The 22,854-nt window shown below is 34.5% G+C and overlaps 2 protein-coding genes across 4 annotated transcripts; both read left to right on the top strand.

Moving 5' to 3' along the window:
- The first annotated feature begins 13,971 nt into the window (after nucleotides 1-13,971).
- Nucleotides 13,972-18,656, top strand: LOC112733688 (uncharacterized). 2 transcript variants are annotated; one of them, XM_025782730.2, is made up of 5 exons: nucleotides 13,972-14,232; nucleotides 15,164-15,417; nucleotides 17,017-17,227; nucleotides 17,317-17,785; nucleotides 18,327-18,656. In XM_025782730.2, exons 1-5 carry the CDS (start codon nucleotides 14,100-14,102, stop codon nucleotides 18,364-18,366), a joined length of 1,107 nt encoding a protein of 368 aa, XP_025638515.1. In that variant the 5' UTR covers nucleotides 13,972-14,099; the 3' UTR covers nucleotides 18,367-18,656. The 2 variants fall into 2 exon arrangements, with proteins under 2 accessions (XP_025638515.1, XP_025638513.1); XM_025782728.2 differs by having other exon boundaries at nucleotides 17,314-17,785.
- Nucleotides 18,657-18,795: 139 nt separating this feature from the next.
- On the top strand, nucleotides 18,796-22,854 carry LOC112733689 (double-stranded RNA-binding protein 4). Of its 2 annotated transcripts, none has more exons than XM_025782731.2 (5): nucleotides 18,796-19,372; nucleotides 20,493-20,746; nucleotides 21,179-21,386; nucleotides 21,464-22,183; nucleotides 22,611-22,854. In XM_025782731.2, the coding sequence occupies exons 1-3, from the start codon at nucleotides 19,243-19,245 to the stop codon at nucleotides 21,341-21,343; spliced, it is 549 nt and encodes a 182-aa protein (XP_025638516.1). In that variant the 5' UTR covers nucleotides 18,796-19,242; the 3' UTR covers nucleotides 21,344-21,386; nucleotides 21,464-22,183; nucleotides 22,611-22,854. The 2 variants fall into 2 exon arrangements, with proteins under 2 accessions (XP_025638516.1, XP_025638517.1); XM_025782732.2 differs by having other exon boundaries at nucleotides 19,099-19,372; nucleotides 21,477-22,183.

Raw genomic sequence — 22,854 nt, 5'->3', positions numbered from 1 at the left:
TTAGATTCACGGGCTTCTTCTTCTTGTTTCAAATCCATGCACGCACATTCTTTTTCACCCCTGATACTATGTCTTCTTCTTCTTCTCCTCATTTTTCATTATTATTCAATTTCGTTACCGTCGTCACCAACATATTTTACTCCTCTTCCTCCTCCTCCTCCTATTGAAATTTCTTTTCCTTCTTCCTTTTCATCCTTCTTCTCCAACATTATCATGATCATCATCGTTATCGTCATTGTCTTCTTCTAATACGTATCGTCCTTATCTTTATCGTCGTTAATGTTATCGTTATCATCAAATTTTTGCCATATTGATGATTTTGTCTGATCCAAAATAGTTTTTGTTCAAAATTGATTTAGTTTGTGCTTGTTTTGAAACGAGTTTATTTGTGTATCATTATTAAGTAATTTCGGTTTATTCGGAATTTAATTTTCGGTTCATTTTTTAGTGAATTTCTGATCATTCAATTTTATTTGTGTGCTTATTTTCGAACAATCATTAAGTAATTTCGATTCATTCTGGATTTAAATAAGGTGCACTTGGTATGTGTTTGTTTTGAAATGAATTTGTTTGTATATCGTCATCATTAAATAATTTCGATTAATTGTGAATGTAATTTTAGTTCATTTTTTAGTGAATTAAGATGCATTTGGTTCTGCACAATTCAAAACACATAATACTACAAAATCACCAAGGAGAGGAGGAAGAAAAGAAAAAAATTCAATAACAAAAAACAACTGATGGTTTCAGTGGCTAAGAGAAGGGGGTTGAATCTTAGCCCCTCTTTTTTTATGTTGCTTAACACTTGCTGAATTCAGAGGAGACTTTTTCTGTTCTGGCTCGTCTCTGGACACGAGACTTTTTATTTTATCTCGTCTCTAGCCACGAGACTTTTTGTTTTGTCTCGTCACTTGGCATGAGACATTTTGGTTTTTGCTTCTGTGAAGTAGTAAACAGAAATGGAGTAGGAGAGAAGAAAGATTACACCCAGATATATCCTGGTTCAGCTGCTAAGTGCAGTGCAGCCTACATCCAGTCTCCATCACAACAATGATGGAATTTCACTATAATCAACTTGATTACAAACTGTAAAGTGCTAACCCAACTTACAAGGGGATTCCCACAGAATCATGAAACACAACATAGATGAACAAAGGAACTCTAAGACATCTATGGCTTTTTTTCTTTTAATTTTGCACTCTCTGCCTTTTTCCGCTCTATGGCTTTTTCATACAAACCTCAGTGTTTGCCTTTTTCCATGAGACTCAAGACATGACAAAATTAAACAGAAAAATACAAAACTGAATACATTGAAGGAGAAGAGAAAACTGTTAGCTCAGGTAGCTCTGAGAACACTGTGCCTTGCACTCTCAAATTTTCTCCTTGCTCCAAACAGTGGTTGTTCTCTCTTTTTATAGAAGAGGGAAGCCTCCACACTTGAAGCCAACACCCAAACCAACTTCTTCCTCCTTCAACAAACAGAACTGGTTCGGCCACATAGAGAGAGAAGAGATAACCATGCAAAACCCAACATGCAATTACCTCTAGTCCTTTCTTGATCATCACCCTTCATCAATCCGAGCTCTCCATCCTTGGCTTGCTCTCCAAGATGGATTTCTGGTCCTTGATGCTTCATGATGATAATGACTTCATCTGCTTCAATCTCTGCCTCAACCATCACTTCGCCACTCTAGCTACTCCCTGTGGTGGTTAAACAGAATCAAAGACAAGCCATGCTTCAAGAATCTCCTCCATGCTGGCCGAATCTTCAACGTCCATTTTTGAGCATGAAAGGCTCAAGATACCTCACCAAATCTAACCAAATATGGTGAATATCTCAGCCACAGCTTATTTTTATTTTAGTATGTTTTCTTGCCATCATCAGCTTGATGGTCTTGATGCATGCAACTTCTTCCTTTTCTTGGTTGATGATCATAGCGTCCATAGTTTCCTGGACAAGGACCGAAGGAAGAAGAAGAAAGAGATGAGAGAGAATGTGAAGTTAAAGTAAAAGCAATTAAATGAAATTGAAACATATTGATAGATTGCTTTTACTTCCCTTGCTTTGAGTAGCGTATAGCATTTAATCATAATGATTCCCTATCAAATCAAAGTCAAGTTCTCTCTCATGTTTCCAAGGCTAGCTTATTAAGTTTTGAAATCCATTCTTAGCAAGCAATGGAATCCGTTGGAAAGCATGAAGCCAATTTGCTTTCTTAGTTTCGGACCAGGCTTGGAACCATTCATCACTAATAAAACTTGGGCTTGTAGTATTGAAAATAAAGCTGGCCCAATTAGTTAACATTTGCTTTCCTGATGAATTTTTGGATCAAGCATAGAACACATAAGAAAGCATCTGTTTTGGCTTATAACAATAATATTTATTTTGGCCCATTTAATATTTCAGCCTCATGGTATGAGAAACATGTAGTAAGGCTGATCATTGGGCTTAAACCAGAAACTCATTTTTCGGCCCAACATAAAATCTGCACAACAAAATTATTAATTTAGTAAGTATGAGTTAAGATCAAATTAATAATTTTGTAATTAAATATTTTAATAATGTTTGTTCATCATCAAAATTAGATAAGAGTTTTCCAAACTCATCAATATTCCCCTTGATGACAAACATTATTAAAATTGAAATGGAAAGAAATTTAGATATTGAGTAAAGAATACTCCCTTTGAATTTGAATTTCTCCCCCTTTCTAAATGTCACATAGCTCCCCCTTAATGCATGCTTATTTTACCAAGGGAAGCACTAACCTGTAACATTTAAATCAAGCTTCAAGTAACAATGTTATTTAGCATATTTTATGATGCTAAATGCTTGATATATGAGCAGTTTTAATTGATAATCAAAACTCATTTGATATCATAAACTTATTTACTGCTCAAACTTTTTCATACAAACAAAAATTTATCCAAATATTTTTCAAACATTTTCTGTTAGTATATAAGAGCAAATCAAAATGATGGGAAAAAAATTTGAAGTACACATGATCAAAACAAGGCAGTTTTAATACATTACACAATTTAAAGGAACTGCCAAAAATAAACTTTTAATTTAATAAGTTTATTAATGATGAATCAACAGCCAGGTATCAAAGATAAATCAAACATCATTATAAACCAAATGCCAAATGAGTATTAACTAATCATGATAAACCAAATGCTTCATGCAGTTCAAACAGCAGTGACCATAGTAAAACAAATGCTATATCAACATTCATTCTTTGAACACATGCATTCTTTGAATCAAGGGTGATCATAAATTTTCAATTTTGAAAATTTCATCCCCTGTTCTCATCCCCTATTTTTTCCAGCCCCTGTTTTGTTCCAATTTTAATTTTGGAACATAAATTTTCTCCCCCTTTTGTCATCATGGGGCACCTGCACAAAACATGATCAACATAGCAAAATATTCAAAGTAAAGTAGCAAAAGTATATCACAGTATCCTAGAGCAGTGAGTATCAAGTCATGCCCCTACAAAAAACAGATTGAGCCTAATGGAGCCAATATCAAACAGAGTAAAAACAGTCACTAATCATCAGAAAAATTAATTTCTTCTTCAGCATCTCCTTCACTGTCATCTCCCAAATCTTCTTTAAAACGTTCCATCATCAGATTGACCCTGTCTTTGCAATTTTTTCAAGCTTTCTCACTCTCATAAGCTTGCGTGCGGGCTTCTTTGTGGGACCGAAACATCAAGTTTGCCATGTTCAAAAATTCTCCCAAAATCTGTTTGATGGACTTGATTGTTTTGGAAGATTCTGGTCTGCCTTCATAGTCATTATCCGATGCAGCAGATTTTCGCCCTTTGGTTTCCTTAGTTGCTCCTCCTCCTCTGATTGAAGACACCTTGTTTTCTACAGCCTCATTTAATAAATCAACTTTAAAGTACTCAAATATTCTAGTTAAAAACATACCATAAGGCAGGTTAGCCTTTCTGGTGCTTCTAACAGAATCCCACATGTGCCTAATCATAATATAACCAAAGGATATAGGAGTAGAGGTAACCAAAGCAAATAAGATGAGACAGTCAGAAAATGTTACTCGGTTGTGTGAGCCGCTTTGGGGAGTCAGAATATGAGTGATGATGCGGTGAAGCAGGGAATTAACTGGTCCTAGAGCTTTGTGTGTTGGAATGGTGCCATGCAATCCAGAAAGGTTCTCGCAAATGTGCTTGAGAACAGTCTTGTATGGAACGCCAACTTGTGTGTCCCATTTTTCCACCATGTATGCTCGAGGTCCTTCATCCTTGAACCCAAGGGCTGCTCCAATTGTCTCAGCATCAATGGGCTATTTGAACCCTTTTGACATAGGAATGAAGGGTGCCATCAATGAGCCGCATATTGGCATAAAACTCTCGAACAAGACCAGGGTAGACTGGTTTCTGGATGAGAAGCAGAGGCTTCCAGTTGAGGAGTTCAAACAGAGAGGAGATATTGATACCCTTGTTGGTGAGATTTTCAAGGCTAACAAGATAGGTTGTGCACAAATGACGCTTCTCCATAACCTCTTTATGAAACTCAAAAGAGGTGCAAGAGTTAAATCTGCTTGGATCAAAGTGTGAGTGAGTCTTGCCATACTTGTCTCTGAATTCCATGGATTCCAAGTTTGGAGGTTCAGTAGTGTTATTGAGTGCAAACCCCTGATTCTTCTGGGAGCTTTTTCCAGGAGTAGTCCGCTTCGGTGATGCGGGTGGACAGTGACGGACCCAGAAAATTTTAGTGTCGGGGGCAAAAATAATAATAATAATAATAGTAATAATAATAATAAATGTTAATTTTAATATATCAAAATGTATATTAGTTTAAATTTTTTTTCTTCTCATTTTAGTGTTTTGGCAATATTGTAATTTATATTTATTATTAATATCATCGTTTTGCATTATTGTCAAGTATTTTGTGCCTATCAAATCATATTTTTATAAATTATTTTTTATATAATATATAAAATAATTATAGTTCAATAGTTAAAAAATCTAAACAAAATTCTATTATAATTGTGTAAGATACAAAATAAATAAAATAAAATAAAATTGTGATGTGTGACCAAAATTGATGTTTACAATATTTATGATGAAAATTTTTTCAATGAAAACAATGATGAGTAATGTTACATGACAAACAAATATTATCATTTTTTGTTAATAATAATTTAAATTCATATTTATAAATATTTTGCACATAATAAATATAAAATTTGTACTTATATATATTTATCAGAATTTTACACACATGAATTAATATAGTTTGTTAAATTTTTTAGAGTTTGCACACATAAATTAAAAAAATTTATTTGTGAAAGACAATTTAGTATTTGTGCTGATCAAATGATAACCAAAAATACTAAATATTACTGTCCCTAAAAATTTTGAACAATTATTATATGTAAGACCAAACTTATAAAACAATAAAATTATATAAATGATGTAAAAATGTATACAATAAGTAAATGATGTATATACATTAATCAAATTTTAAGAAAAACTACTAAATGAGTATATATGATATACATTAATCAAATTTTAAGAAAAACTACTAAATGAGTATATATGATTTTTTTCGATCTCAGTAAATTAAATTTATATAATACATAACTTTTTATTATTGTGTTCATATTTAACAATATAATTTTGTTTCAAACAAAATATTTTTTTTTTAAATGTGACAACTAACACATTACTCAATAGAGATAATATATACATACTTATATATTTAATATTATTTTTTATAAGATTCTTATATGCTTCATTTTTTTTCTTCAAAGACTCAATGGGGGCAAATGCCCCCACATGTTTGTGAGTGGGTCCGTGCCTGCGGGTGGAGGTGAAGGAATGGGAGAAGTATGAGATTCTTGCTCTTCTTCCTCTTGGGGCTCCTTGTTCTTCCTGTTTCTTCCTCTTCTAGAACTCTTTTGTGCCACTACCTTTCTTCTCATGGCTTCGGTTTGTTTGGTTGGAGGTGAGGGAGAGGATGAGGAAGTTGAATGTATGTGGATGTGAGTGTGAGTTTGGGGTGTTGATGGTTTTTGAGAAAGAAGAATTATTTCACTATTTCTTTGCGCGGTTTTCTTTTTCATGGTAATGGGGGAATGAAATATGAAAGGTTGGGGGTGATAACCGAATTGAGTGGGAGAGAGAGAGACAAGGTGGGTGAACACATTTAATGAGGTGTGGAAAGAGAATATGGAGAGAGTAATGACCATTAGTGGACGGTTAATGACCATAATGGGTGGTTATTATCCAAAAAAAAAATGATTTCCCTTTTAACTTTTGAAATCTAAAACTGAAAAGTTGTTGCCTTAAATCAAGGGATTAGATGGAGAGAAGGATTTTGATTTGACAATAACCACTTCCAAAAAGATTTGATGACACAAGAAGAAGATTCTTATTTGTAGAGAGATAACTGCCATAACTGTTAAGGTGGGGCCCATAAAATTTTGAATTCTGCGTTGCCTCCCCCTTGACCACAACTCTTCCATCATGCCATTATTTTTATCTCGTCCAAACCTACGAGCAAAACTGAACAGAGTCACAAATTCACATATTTTCAATAAAACTTAAATCACACATTCCCAAACTTTTTCTCAAGGTACAAAATCTGTCTTCACAGAGGGATTTTGTAAAAATATCAGCAATTTGGTCTTCAGATTTTACAAATTGAATATCAATAGTTCCCTTTTGTACATGTTCCCTAATAAAGTGATATTTTATCTCAATGTGCTTGGTTCTTGAGTGCAAAACAGGATTTTTTGAAATGTTTATAGCACTCATATTATCACAAAATAAGGGTATACTATTGATTTTTAATTTGTAATCTTCTAATTGTGTTTTTAACTAAATTAATTGAGTGCAACATGCAGATGCGGAAATGTATTCTGCTTCAGCGGTGGATAAAGCCACTGTGGCTTGCTTCTTGCTTGACCACATGTTGAGTGAGCTTCCAAGGAAGCAACACATTCCGGACATGCTTCTTCTATCCACTCTGTCTCCCGCATAATCTGCATCACAAAACCCTACTACACAAAATTCATCAGATTTAGGATACCACAAGCCATAATCACAAGTTCCCTTAATGTATCTAATGATGCGTTTAACAGCCGTAAGATGTGATTCTTTTGGGTGAGATTGAAATCTTGAGCATACACCCACACTTTGAACAATATCCGGTCTAGAGGAGGTAAGGTACATGAGTGAACCTATCATTCCCCTATACCTTGTTTCATCCACATCTTGACCATCATCATCCTTTTCAAGTTTTGTGTTGGGATGCATTGGTGTACCCATTACTTTGGAATTTTCTAGGCCAAACTTTTTAATAAGTTCTTTTGCATATTTTCCTTGGTAAATAAAAGTACCACTAGGAGTTTGTTTAATTTGGAGGCCAAGAAAGAAAGTAAGCTCTCCCATTAAACTCATTTCAAACTCACTAGTCATGAGTTTTACAAACTCTTCACACAAGGAAATGTTGGACGAACCAAATACAATGTCATCAACATAAACTTGAACAAGGAGTATATCATCATTAGATGCTTTAATGAATAAAGTAGTGTCGGTGGTACCCCTTTGAAATTTATTTTCCAACAAGAAGGCACTAAGCCTTTCATACCAAGCTCTTGGAGCTTGTCTAAGACCATAAAGAGCCTTAGTTAATTTAAAAACATGATTTGGAAATTCTTTATGTTCGAAACCGGGGAGTTGTGCCACATACACTTCTCTATCAATAAAGCCATTAAGGAAAACACATTTAACATCCATTTGAAATATTTTGAAACCTTTATGGGCGGCATAGGCAAGAAGCAACCGAATTGCTTCCATTCTAGCTACCGGAGCAAAAGACTCATCAAAATCTATACCCTCTTCTTGATCGTAACCTTGGGCCACTAATCTAGCCTTGTTACGAACAACTTGTCCATCCTCACCAAGTTTATTTTTAAATACCCACTTAGTACCCGTTACCTTCTTACCATCCGGATAAGGTACTAATGTCCAAACCTCATTCTTGTCAAATTGAGCTAGCTCCTCTTGCATGGCCTTGATCCATGATGGATCTTCAAGAGCTTGTTTGACATTGTTGGGCTCCATTTGTGACAAGAGTGCAAAGTTGCTAGGTTCGGTTTGCCTTTTGGTGGAGGATCTTGTTGTTACACCATGAGAAGGATCACCAATGATGAAGTCATGAGGATAACCCCTCATAGACTTCCATTCTCTAGGCTTTCGGACAGGTGTAGAACTTTGATGAACTTCTGGTAGTCTCACTGTTTCAGTTGCTCGTGCCTGCTCAGGAAACAAAATGGAAGTATCTCCTCCAATCTGACGAGACAAAACTGGGCTGACAGATTCTTCATTTTGCACAGATTTGGGATTTTCTTTATTTGTTCCAGCCTCTTCACAATCTGAATCAATATCCTTCACAATACTGGGAATTAAGTTAGAATCACAAAAGGTAACATGTATGGATTTCTCTATTGTCCTATGCTCCTTGAGATAAACTCTATAGGCCTTGCTTGTGGTGGAATATCCAACAAACATTCCTTCATATGATTTTGGATCAAATTTTCCAAGATTTTCCTTATTGTTGAGCACAAAACATTTGCATCCAAAAACATGAAAATACTTAAGATTTGGAGGGGTTCCTTTCTATAGCTCATATGGTGTTTTCTTTAACCCTTTTCTAATGATTGTTCTATTCAAAATATAACATGCTGTGTTCACAGCCTCAGCCCATAAGAATTTAGGAATTTCACTCTCACATAACATAGCCCTAGTCATTTCTTGAAGGCTTCTATTCCTTCTTTCAACCACCCCATTTTGTTGGTGGGTTCTAGGACATGAAAAATTATGAGAAATCCCTAAGTCATCACAGAATTTTTTAAAATCTTGATTTTCAAATTCTCTTCCATGATCACTTCTCAAATGGGCAATTTTCAAATCCTTTTCATTTTGAATTTTCTTACAAAGGGTGGAAAAAGCATGAAAGGCATCATTCTTATGAGCAAGGAAAAGTACCCAACCAAATCTAGAGTAATCATCTACCACCACAAGACCATAATGTTTACCTCCTAAGCTTTGAGTTCTAGTAGGACCAAAAAGATCAATATGTAACATTTCCAATGACCTTTTGGTTGAGATTCCATCTTTTGATTTAAAAGAGGATTTTACTTGTTTGCCCAATTGACAAGCGTCACAAGTAAGATCCTTATCAAACTTGATGTTTGAAATTCCTCTAACCAAATTTCTTTTGACTAGCTTAGAAATTTGATACATGCTAGCATGTCCCAACTTTCTATGCCAAAGCCATTTTTCAGATTCAAAAGATGTAAAGCATGTTACATTTTGTTCCTTTAAATCCTCAAGAGTTAATCCATACACATTGTTGCATCTTTTAGCTTCAAGAAGAACATTCCCAGTTTTCTCACAAACAACTAAACAAACAAACTTCTTAAAAATCACATAGTTGACTAACACTAAGTAAATTATGTTTCAAGCCATGTACAAGGAGAACATCATTTATACAAGATGAGAAATTTTTATCCACTTTCCCAACAGCCACATTTTTCCTTTTGCATCATCACCGAAAGTGACAAGCCCTCCATCATATTCATCAAGCTTTATGAAGAAGGTTGTCTTTCCGGTCATATGCCTAGAGCATCCACTGTCCATATACCACATATTTTCCTTTCTTTTGGATGCTAGGCACACCTACAAAACAAGCTTAAGTAACCTTAGGTATCCAAATCTTTTTGGATCTTTTTACGTTAAACCATCTTCTATGTCCTAAGCCATTGTAATAAAAAACAATTTTATAAACCTTGTCACCGATCATTCTTTCACCGAAAAAGCACTGAATGGGAAAGTGTCCATTTCGATTGCATAGTCTATAAAATCTTGGAGTTGCTGTTTTGTTAAAGTAGGTGGGATCTTGAAATCTTGTATCATTAGAAGATGAAGCAATATTTTCAAAATGTGATTTTTCAGATTTATGGAACCCCAACCCAACTTTATCATAAAGAGGTTTTTGACTAGCCAAAATGTGATTCAGACTTTTGAAACTTTGGGTGAATTTGGCTAAGTCTTCCTTTAAGTCTTTTAACCTCTTTAAGCAACTCTTCATTTTGCTTAAAGCAATCCACATATGCAAGAACAGAATGGTTACTTTCACAGCTTCTAACTTGGGCTCTTAACTGCTTATTCTCTTCAACAAGATCACAAGCAGTTTCGGCCTCTCTCACTTTTTCTTTTAGAAAACTGTTTTCAGCCTTAAGAATGATGTTTTGTTGTTCAAGTTCTTGATTTTCCAGCAAAAAATATCTTATTTTTTCAGAGAGGTGGTCTATCATAAGATGAAGATCTTCAGTGTTAGGGTTATGAAAGACTACCTGATCTATGTGGTCTGCCATGAGACATGTTTGTGACTTGGTCTCGGTTTCTTCATCATCATCATCAGAGTCATTCTCCAGGTCTTCCCATGTGGCCATCAGTCCTTTCTTCTTTCCTCTTTTAGGCTTTTCCTCCTTCTTCAGCTTGGGACAATCAGATTTGAAATGCCCCAATTTCTTACAATTGTAGCAAGTTACTTTGCTAAGATCTTTCTTCATTCTCCTTGTGCTGCTGCCTTTGCCTTTGAGCTTAGCCATTTTCCTGAATTTTTTGCAAATAACACAAACTCATTTTCAGAAGAGTTATCACTGGATTCATCATCCAGAGGGTTAGTCACAGAAGAAAATACAATTCCTTTCTTTTTTGTATCTTTTTTCAAATAGGTATTTTCAAAAGCAAGAAGATTTCCTCTCAAATTATCAAGTGTCATGGAGTCTAAGCTACTACTTTCAGAAATAATTAAAGCCTTTGTTTCTCACTCTTTTGTGAGACATCTCAACACTCTTCTCACTAGCACAGATTCAGAATGTGTAATTCCCATAGCATCTAAGCCAACGATGATGGAATTGAACCGTTCGAACAGTTCATCAATGAACTCTCCTTCCTTCATTGCAAACATTTCATACTCTCTATTTAGCATATCTGTCCGAGTCTTCTTGACAATGGTGGTTCCTTCATGGGTGATTTGCAATTTGTCCCAGATTTCCTTTGCCGTTGTGCATCTTGATACCCGTCGGTACTCCTCGAAGCTTATAGCACAGTTGAGCAGATTTATTGTTTTGGCATTTAACTATATCTTCTTCCTATCTTCTTCTGTCCATCTTGCTTCAGGTTTGAGAGAAACAACTCCTTCGGCACTTGTAACAGTTGGATATTGTGGTCCTTCCAAGATGATTTTCCATAGTCTGTAATCCACTGCTTGTACAGATATCTTCATCCTCTCCTTCCAATAGGTGTAATTCTTCCCATTGAAAAGAGGGGGTCTATTGCTTGATTGACCTTCAGTTAGATTATATGACACCACATTTGCGCCACTGTTTTCGGCCATGAGGATCTTTACTCCAAGCTGCAAAGTTTGATCTCTTTGAGACCAAGCTCTGATACTAATTGATGGTTTCAGTGGCTAAGAGAAGGGGGGGTTGAATCTTAGCCTTTTTTTTTTATGTTGCTAACACTTGCTGAATTCAGAGGAGACTTTTTCTGTTCTGGCTCGTCTCTGGACACGAGACTTTTTCTTTTATCTCGTCCCTAGCCACGAGACTTTTTGTTTTGTCTCGTCACTTGGCATGAGACATTTTGGTTTTTGCTTCTGTGCAGTAGTAAACAGAAATGGAGTAGAAGAGAAGAAAGATTACACCCAGATATATCCTGGTTCAGCTGCTAAGTGCAGTGCAGCCTACATCTAGTCTCCATCACAACAATGATGGAATTTCACTATAATCAACTTGATTACAAACTGTAAAGTGCTAACCCAACTTACAATGGGATTCCCACAGAATCATGAAACACAACATAGATGAACAAAGGAACTCTAAGACATCTATGGCTTTTTTTCTTTTAATTTTGCACTCTCTGCCTTTTTCCGCTCTATGGCTTTTTCATACAAATCTCACTGTTTGCCTTTTTCCATGAGACTCAAGACATGACAAAATTAAACAGAAAAATACAAAACTGAATACATTGAAGGAGAAGAGAAAACTGTTAGCTCAGGTAGCTCTGAGAACACTGTGCCTTGCACTCTCAAATTTTCTCCTTGCTCCAAACAGTGGCTGTTCTCTCTTTTTATAGAAGAGGGAAGCCTCCACACTTGAAGCCAACACCCAAACCAACTTCTTCCTCCTTCAACAAATAGAACCGGTTCGGCCACATAGAGAGAGAAGAGATAACCATGCAAAACCCAACATGCAATTACCTCTAGTCCTTTCTTGATCATCACCCTTCATCAATCCGAGCTCTCCATCCTTGGCTTGCTCTCCAAGATGGATTTCTGGCCCTTGATGCTTCATGATGATAATGACTTCATCTGCTTCAATCTCTGCCTCAACCATCACTTCGCCACTCTAGCTACTCCCTGTGGTGGTTAAACAGAATCAAAGACAAACCATGCTTCAAGAATCTCCTCCATGCTGGCCGAATCTTCAACGTCCATTTTTGAGCATGAAAGGCTCAAGATACCTCACCAAATCTAACCAAATATGGTGAATATCTCAGCCACAACTCATTTTTATTTTAGTATGTTTTCTTGCCATCATCAACTTGATGGTCTTGATGCATGCAACTTCTTCCTTTTCTTGGTTGATGATCATAGCGTCCATAGTTTCCTGGACAAGGACCGAAGGAAGAAGAAGAAAGAGATGAGAGAGAATGTGAAGTTAAAGTAAAAGCAATTAAATGAAATTGAAACATATTGATAGATTGCTTTTACTTCCCTTGCTTTGAGTAGCGTATAGCATTTAATCATAATGATTCCCTATCAAATCAAAGTCAAGTTCTCTCTCATGTTTCCAAGGCTAGCTTATTAAGTTTTGAAATCCATTCTTAGCAAGCAATGGAATCCGTTGGAAAGCATGAAGCCAATTTGCTTTCTTAGTTTCGGACCAGGCTTGGAACCATTCATCACTAATAAAACTTGGGCTTGTAGTATTGAAAATAAAGCTGGCCCAATTAGTTAACATTTGCTTTCCTGATGAATTTTTGAATCAAGCATAGAACACATAAGAAAGCATCTGTTTTGGCTTATAACAATAATATTTATTTTGGCCCATTTAATATTTCAGCCTCATGTATGAGAAACATGTAACAAGGCTGATCATTGGGCTTAAACCAGAAACTCATTTTTCGGCCCAACATAAAATCTGCACAACAAAATTATTAATTTAGTAAGTATGAGTTAAGATCAAATTAATAATTTTGTAATTAAATATTTTAATAATGTTTGTTCATCATCAAAATTAGATAAGAGTTTTCCAAACTCATCAACAACAAAAGAATGACGATGAGAAAAAAACACACAAAGAAGAAGGAATGCGAAGGATGACGAGGAGGATGAGGAACGCAAAGAAGAAAAATATGATGACGATAACATAAAATCCGACACCTATAATCACGTTCTTTTAATGAGAGTAATTTTTGTTGGTGTTAAATCTACTTAGTTAAACTTGATGACAATAATACTTAAATGTGTAGCAAATTTGTTTAATGAAATAGTTTTTAAAAATAAAAAAGACCATAATATATTATATATAATAAATAATAATTATTTTTTTCGGTGTTAATAATTAATACAGATAATTTTAAATATTTATTATTATATGAAGTTATATTAATTTTTTAATTTTAATAAGTATAAATTAATTTTAAAAAAATATTTTTTAGATATTTTAAAAAATATCCTTAATTTTAAAAAATTATAAGTATAAGTACACGAATTTTTAATTTACAAACACAAAAGAAGATAATTTATTTTTATTAACTGTTAAGTTTTATTCCCTTAGAATAAAAATATCAAATATCTAGTCGTGAATAAAATTTTCAGATTATGTTATAATAGATATTTTCTAAGAATAATTTATTTTTAGCAATTAGGTTAAAGACTACAGATGTATAATATACTAGTATTATTAGTTTATTATTCCAGTTTGAAAAGTGAAAACCCTATCATCTTCCAAGACCCATTCTTTCTATCTGCTTGCTGTGTGATTCGAGCTTCAGATGGAGCTTCCGACCCAGATTCAACTCCCCGAACACATGGCGGATTCTTCATCTTCGCCTCAACCACCACCACAACCACCCACCTCTTCCTCTCTCGTTCAACATGTGTCTCCATCTTCTTCTCCTCTTCCTCGTAAGTCCCTCGTTATACCCCCATTTCTCATATTTTTTCGTGGTTTCTGACATCCAAGACGAAAGAGTTATAAGCTTCTAATGTTCTCTTTGAAAAGTTTAAAAATCCTTCTTTTCTTAAGAAAAACAATTACCAATTGTGTTTCAGCTACTGGGCTTTTGAGGAATTTATGATTTTTTTAGTTGTAATTTTTAAATAAACTTATATGAGTTATATCCTTTTTATGAAAAATGAACAAGTTGTTTCTATATCCGGGTGCTATGACATCTGTCTTAGGATCATATGGTGTGTGTTTTGGGGTTGGGGGAATATGAATATTAATTTCCCTTGAAATTTTTCTTTGAATTTGTGTTGTTTGAGATTTATGAAAATGGGCAATGAAGGTTTGTACTTTGTAGCTTTTAGCATTTTTGCCCTTGAAACTGGTAGGTAAGATATTACTTACATACCATGGTTATGAATTTTGTGAGCCGGGGTATATTATTTGACCATTTGGTTCAAGTTAACTGAATTAGATTTAGATTGGAGTGTCAGATCATGAATTGTTCTCGGCAATATCTGTGTTAGCAAAATGCTGTCCAATTCCTGAGCTTTATTATGATTGGCTTCCCTTGAAAGATTTGTCTAAGCTTCATACTTGTGGGTCATTCAGTCAATTATAGATTTACTAGCAAGTGCTCTCTTCTTGCGTCCCCAATGTAGCTGTTGTATAACCTGGTATTTGGCTTTTTTTTTTTTTTTATTTAATGGTGTCTTCAACATTTAACTTCTAATGGTTAAGTTTTGTTGACTTTATTGTCTTAAACATAGAGTCATAGACAACATCTACTAACTTGAAAATTTGAAATGTTCAACCGTCTCTTGCGGTCTATGTAATGCTTATTATGGTTGCGCCAAATTTTTGTTGATTGACTTTTGTTTGGTTTTCTAGAACACTTAAGGTACAAAAATCGCTTACAAGAATTTGCTCAGAGATCAAATATGCCCCTTCCTGGTTATCAAACGACTAATGAAGGGACTCCACATGCACCAAAGTTTAGGGCAACTGTGTGGGTGGATGGTATAAGCTATACTTCTCAAATGACTTTCTCTCAGAGAAAGGCTGCTGAACAAGATGCTGCAAGATTAGCACTGGAGAGCCTGAATGAAAAGATTAGAGATGATAGATGCCCTCTTGTTTTTGAGGTTTGATGTATAACACAATCTCTAATCTTTAATGTCAATTTTGTGAACTATTAACTAATTTCAAGCCAAAATAGTTCACTTACTAACGTTATGTTATGTTGTTACCTAACTTCCTTTTTTTGCCATGTTTTCTCTTGAGTATTTGTTAGTGCTACTTGATTCAACTTAAATTTTCTGTGTTATGAATTATGAAGGATTATGTTTTCTTTTAATATTTGGAATTGGAGCTTATTGGTTCAACTTATTGCTTTGTATTCATTAGTATTACTTTCTTGCACAATGCACATTACCTGTTTGATGAATTGCTTTGTATTATGACTTATTATGTTTTTCTTTAGTATTTGATTTTCGGAGCTTAGTGGTTCAATTTATTGCCGTGATTGATGAATTGCTTTACTTTCTTTTCTTGAATATTACATGTTTGATGGATTCCTTTGTATTATAAATCCATTATATTTTTGTTTACTATTACTTCCTTGTACGTTACATATTTGAGGAATTGCATTGTATTATGAAATATGAATTATTATGCTTTCCTTTAGTATTTGGTATTGGAGCTTATTGATTCAACTTATTATAGTAATTGATGATTTGTTTTGCTTTCTTTTCTTGCATATTACATGTTTGATGAATTGCTTCGTTTTATGAATTCATAATGTTTTTATTTAGCATTATTTCTTTGCAGGTTACATGTTTGATGAATTGCTTTGTATTATGAAATTATTATGTTTTCCTTTAATATTTGGTATTGGGGCTTATTGGTTCAACTCATTTTAATTTTTGTAGTTATTATTAGAAGGAAAAGAATGAATTCTATTAAAGTTGAGTATAAAAAAGCTAGATTAAGAAGATAATATTACTACTAAAGAAAGGGCAACAGAAAAGTACTATGTCTAATGACTCTCAAATTGATGAAAGGAATATGAAAAACTTTCGGAAAAAGGAAAGTACTAGCTGATATGACTAATAGAGACTCAAAAAAGAAAAAGTATTTTATTTATATTGGTGAGAACTCAAGAAAAAATTGCAAGAGAAGGAAGTTTGTTGCAAGTACTTCATACCTACACGTAAGTTCAACAATATTGTATTTAAATTTTTTTTCTCAAACTCAGAATAGCAATCTGTTTTTATTCTTCTGTTGTTACTATTATTTGTTGTTTTTTCATTTATGAATTTTGACTCTATTGCAATTAATTATTTAAAATGTTTTTAATTATATTCCATCACAGTTAATTTTGATGAAAATATACCCGTGATATTTCAGGGGAAAAATACTAGTCATATACAAATTTAGAGACCCTATTATATTTTATATTCTTTTCATGTTTTCCATCACTTTAGACATAGTTGAATAGTAGATTCAATTATGCTATTTGCTTTCCATTTTTGTGACTTGGTTGAAAAAAAACATTGTACAAGTATTGATTTTTTATTTTTGACTAGTGATATATGATATCATAAATAACTATTACCTAGTGGAAAATAAGATGTTAGGGGAATAACATCATTAATAGTTCTCCCTTTATCATAAATGCTCATTAAATATATAATATGTTTCTTTGCGAATCCCTTATACAACTATGTTGATTTTTGTTCCAGAATACTTTGATTTCCAAGTCTATCATGAATGAGTATGCCACAAAGCTAAATGTAGACAGGCCTACTTACAATACTGTTAAGCTAGAAGGGTTGCTTCCTCGCTTTATGTCTTTTGTGATCTTCAATGGTACAAAATACACTAGTGTTATTGGAAAAAACAAAAAAGAGGCCGAGCAGTTAGCAGCACGTGCTGCTATTCTTTCCGTTCTTGGTATCATTTTGTTTGTGTCTTGAACATATTTTTAATGTTCTTATTTGGATGTGCAAAGACTAATTAAAGTAAATGATTTTGTGAAGCAGGTGATTCTAGCTCAACAACACTTTATGAGATAATAAGATCAAAATCTAGTTTTTATGGAATAGCAAAATCAAATGAATCCCAAGTTACTAATGGAAGCATTGTCTTACCCATAGGAACTACAGGATATGATTTTGATTTGCAACACCATAACGTCCTACCCGTAGCAACTACAGAATATGCTTCTGGCTTGCAGGATCATAAAGATAAAGAGGTTCCTATGGCCACTAATAACGGTGAGAAAAGAATTGATGTTGTTCCTGCTTCGTCCAATATGCTTTCATCATCTCAAGAGCTTCAGATGCCTATACATGTACCATGTGTTGAGGGCCCTTTTCCTCCAAAAAGTTCCTCTCTTCAGCCAGTAGGTTCAGAATTGGGTCAGCTGGCTGCTAGTGATTCTTCCAATTCCGGTTCAAAGAGGCGAAAGAACAAGAAGAAGGCAAATAAGAAGGCTCGGTTGGAATCCATGTAAGTATCTTTGTATCTCATTTTTGTCTTTTGCTGCATTTGCTAGATTTTGCTTCAACCAGTTTATACTTCTCCATGTGCATGTAGCTGCAAACTATAACTTATTTATCTTTATGACATGATTCTGTTGCCTATTCCTAATTTTCACAGTACATTCTATAGTACCAATGTCTAGTTAGATCTTAATGCTTTGTCAATTTCATGGATTTAACTCAACGTTCAAACCTTGTGCACCCCACCCATCCCAAAAAATACAATTCAACATGCAATCTTAATTTTTGTTGTTGTAAGTAAAGGAGAATGGATGTGTAATAAATTTCTTCTTATAATCTTGCATACACGCCATTTTAAAACAATGTCTTACATACAAGTCTTTGCAAAACTCGTTCATCCATGTTTCGGACAAGCCATTGGGGTTATTGGAAGAATAATTGTTACTACGATGGTTGATTCTTATACATAGGCGCATGTTTCATGTGGAAGCTTGGTGCTCAAGAGGGATGTCTAATAATTTGTGTTATTGTGTTGTGAATATGTGCAGGGTACCAAGTGCAGCAGATCCTTGTTCAGTAGCACAATGATAATGAGGGAACGATCAAACTATTCTATGGAGTTAAATGTCTAACTTAGTTCTTGGGTAGAATCCTTGTTAGTATTATAAACCATGAAGTAGTTTTTTTCTTTTGGAAAAGGCATTCCAACTTGTGTGTGTATATTTAGTGGAGATACTGATCTTGTATTTTTATTTCTGTCAAACTGAGTTGCAATTAGTAGGTTTGTCATGAGCTCTACTTATTGTATGCAACAACAGATGCTTGGAGGTTGTAATGAATATGATTGGCTTGGCATGATGAGTTAGGTTTAGGTTAAATGATGCTCTACTTAACCATGTTCTTTATCTTAGTGAATGGATTAGTCACTATCATCGGTGGTGTTGAGTACTCTAGTTGTTAGATTTTACTTGGGTTTACTCATCTCTTTAAACACAATTTGTGTGTTACATGTAGCTTATGCATTGGAAAAAAAATCTTTTGTTTCTTTCTTTTTCTTCCCCTTGAAAATGTATTAAATCATATTCTGACCTAGAAGGATATTTCATAAAGCGAAATGTTCTTACAATGTTCAGAGTAAACGATGAACATGTTCTCACAAATTTCATTCGTTAGTCAAATTAGTTTTTAAAATTTTTCGATGTTAATCAAATTCTTCATTACTCAAGTTTTTGTCCAAATTTTGTTATTTTCACTTATTTATGCGGTTTTTCTTTCCAGTTCTAGCTTCAAATTTTCACTAAAAAAAAAATTACACACAATTAGTTGAAAAAAAAAACTAGTTCGCTGAATTCACATTACCCCAAAAAAATTACAGAAGGAAAAGAAAACCCTAAAATTGCGCTTCCAGCTCCCCCCTTCCCTCCTGAGATTCGAGCTTCACTCACTGAGTCACTGACTCGTTTGATGGCGCCCCCGACCGAAATCAAAGCTGCTGGCTCCAACGTGGCGGCGCCTTCTGCATCATCGTCTCAACCGTTGCGGCCGCCACAACATTCATCTGCCTCTTCCTCCTCCTCTGCTGCTCCTCCTCCTTGTAAGTCTTCTCACCACACCCAATTTCTCTGCTATTGCTTGTTTGCTCAGAACCACGAGAAGGAAAGTTCGGATATTTTATTTTTCAAAAATCTAAAAATCTTTTTCCCCCTCCCTCTAGTGTCTTAGCTTGTGGGCTTTTGAGGGATATATGATTCGGTTGTTAAATAGAATTGGTATTTTCCAATGAAAATTGAATGGCATTCCCTTATTATTTAAATATACCGGCTTTGGACAAGGTATTTCTAGCAAGTGCTGTGACATCAGCTAGTACGATCCTCTCATGCGTGTTTTGGTATTGGGTGGAAATTTATATGATATTGATCGATGAATGATGAATTCCCAACTTACTTACCCAACTTTGCAGTTTTTACAATATCAAGTTTCATTTAGAATTACCGTGTCGTTGAGGTTCATGAAAATGGCCATCTTAAAGTTTACAGCATTGATCATTTCATGAAAATAGTATTTCTGTTAACTGATTATAAATTTCTATTCTTTGGTGTTCCTATAGCTATTTGAGTATTGGACAGTACATTTTGAATGTAGTAAGCTAAGTCTGTTAGATATTGGTAGATAAGGCATTTGTTGACTTTTAAAAACTAACAAACTATGGTTGTGAAATTTGCGGATGGTGCCATATTGTTTAAGCCATTTGGTTCAACGTAACTGAATTAGATCAGAGTGTCAGATCATGAATCTTTGCTGGAAAAATCTAGGTTAGTGAATGTGGTCCAATTCAACCAACTAAAGTCCATGAGATTTATTATGATTGGTTCCAGATGAAAACATTGTTAAGGCTTCATATTTGTGTCATTCAACCAACAGTATAGATGTAATGACTTGTGATTGATCCTTTTCAAGAGGGCTTAGGTTGCTGTTGCATAGGTTGGTATTTAACTTTTCTAGAGTGTCTTCAAAAGTTATCTTATTGGTTGTTAAAAAATTTTGCAGACTCCCAAATAACTTAAATTTAAACGACATCCTCTAATTAGAAAATATTATCTGTTCAGTAGTCTCCTGTGGTCTACTTTATATTCACTATGGTCACAAGCACTAATTTGAGCTTTAGCGTGTAGACAGGTATCTAATTTGTCGATTGATTTTCTCGTGTTTCTCAGTGCAGTTAGATTACAAGCAGTGTTTACAAGACCTTGCTAAAAAATTAAACATAGTTCTTCCAGAGTATGAAACAATTCGTGATAGATCTTCAGAAGTTCCAATGTATAGGTCAACTGTGCTGGTGGATGGAATGAGTTTTACCTCTGAGATCACTTTATCCACTCGAAAGGCTGCTGAACAAGATATTGCCAGAGTTGCTTTTGAGAACCTATCTAAGAAAGTTAAAGATCATGGATGTGCTCTTGTTTGTGAGGTTTGATGTAATATACTTTTAAATATCAATTTTTTGAATTGATATTCAGACCAAATATATCCCTTAATCATGTTACCTGACTTTCTATGTTCTATTACAATTTTTCTTTTGAGTATTTGTTAGTTTTACAACTTCAGAGATCTTATTCTATTTTACCTTTTAGGGTTTATTTACTACCACTTTTAGATTTGGTATAGTTATGCACTTTTAGTGAGTCAAATATTTATCATTTTGTTTGGCATGTCCAAAAACTAACATTATACTAGTATTGACTGTTTACTGTTCATATCATTATAAGTCATCACTAATTGAGGGAGAAATATCATCATTGTTAGAGCTCCAGTATCTTCTTAGCTTGGTCATGAATTATCATTAGGTATATTATATTTCTTTCTAGAACCCTTATATTAGTGCTTCTTGTGATTCTTCCAGAATACTGCATTTGCCAAGTCTGCTTTGGATGAATATGCTGCAAAACTGAATACAAGACCTACTTATAACACTGTTAAGCTAGAAGGTCCACCTCCTTGTTTTGAATATTCTGTGATCTTTGATGGCACAAAATACACGGGGGATACTGCTAAAGACAAAAGCTAGGCTGAGCAGTTAGCAGCACGTGCTGTTCTTCTTTCAATTCTAGGTACGTTTTTATTTGTGCCTTGTACAAATTTTTAGAAGTTTCTACTTGGATGCGCAGTGATTAATTAAAGTAAACAGTTCTTTACAACAGGTGGTGCTAACGCAGCAACACTTTACGGGATGATAAAATCACTATCTAGAATTTATGCAGCATGCGAAGAAAACAACATCCAATGTGTTGTCACTGGCCTGTATCATCCACAGCAACTATAGGACATGCTTCTAATATGCAGGATCATAAAGATAATATAGTTGCAACTACAGTATACGCTTCTGATCTACGGGATCATAAAGATAAGAAAGCTGGAACTAAAAGACGTGCTTCTGTTCGGCTGGCCAATAAAAATAAGGTAGTTGCAACTACAAGACATGCTTCTGATCCGCAAAATCATAAAGCTAAGGAAGTTACAACTACAGTACACACTTCTGATCCACAGAATCATAAAAATAAGAAAGTTGGAACTATTACACATGCTTTTGTTCCGCAGGACAATAAAGATATAGTTGCAACTACGGGACTTGCTTCTGATCAGAACCATAAAAGATAAGGAAGTTTCTACTTCAGGACATGCATTTAATCCACGGGACCATAAAAGTAAGGATAACAATAAAAAGAGAATTAAACCTGCTTCTTCCAAAATGTTTTCCTCATTTCAGAAGCCTGAAGGTGAACCATCTCTCGAGGCCATCAAGCTTCTGAAGCTCTTTCTTCAACAAGGATGTTCAAAATGACGGACTTGGCAAGATACTGGTAATGGTTCCAATTCAGAAAAGAGGCAAAAGACTGATGGAATCTCCGTAAGTTTCTTCATATCATTTTTGTTTTTGGCTTCATTTACCGTATTTTTCTTCAGCTGTGCTTCATAGTTTTCCATGTCCATGTAGCTTTAGCTATAAACAATAACTTTTATTCCAGACATGATTCCAGTGTCATAATTTACACACATCCACATTGGGTAGCAAGATTGTCTAGATAGATCTTAATGCTTTGTCAGTTTCATGCAATTTTGTCCTCCTGACCCCCGATATACATATAAGTATCAAACTTGTTCAACCATGCTTTAAACGAGCCATCTGAAACTATATACTTTGTTTCAAGGAGGGAAGAATTACTTGTTTCAATGGTTGATACTTGTTACTGGTTGCATTGCATTCTGTTTCAAAGCTTATTGTTCTGGAGGTGTGTCTTACATTTCTTTGGATGTTCTGTTGCGAGTATTTGCAGGCTACCGATGCAGCTGTTCATTGTTCTGCAGCACGACGATAATTTGAACGAGGCAATCAAACTATTATGTTGGATTGAAGATCTAGTCCTCTCTGTACAAAACCTTTGTACTATGAAAAAAAGTATTTAGTTTTTATTTTCCTTTATCTTTGTTAAGAATACTAACCTTGTATTTATTGGCGTCAAGCTGAGTAGCAATTGATAATGTTATAGTTAAATTGCGGATTATGTTCATTTTGGAAAA

Source organism: Arachis hypogaea, chromosome 13 (assembly GCF_003086295.3).
Source record: "Arachis hypogaea cultivar Tifrunner chromosome 13, arahy.Tifrunner.gnm2.J5K5, whole genome shotgun sequence".
NCBI classification, from domain to species: domain Eukaryota; kingdom Viridiplantae; phylum Streptophyta; class Magnoliopsida; order Fabales; family Fabaceae; genus Arachis; species Arachis hypogaea.
Note: the sequence above shows the minus strand (reverse complement) of the source record. Positions and strands in the feature narration are given on the sequence as shown.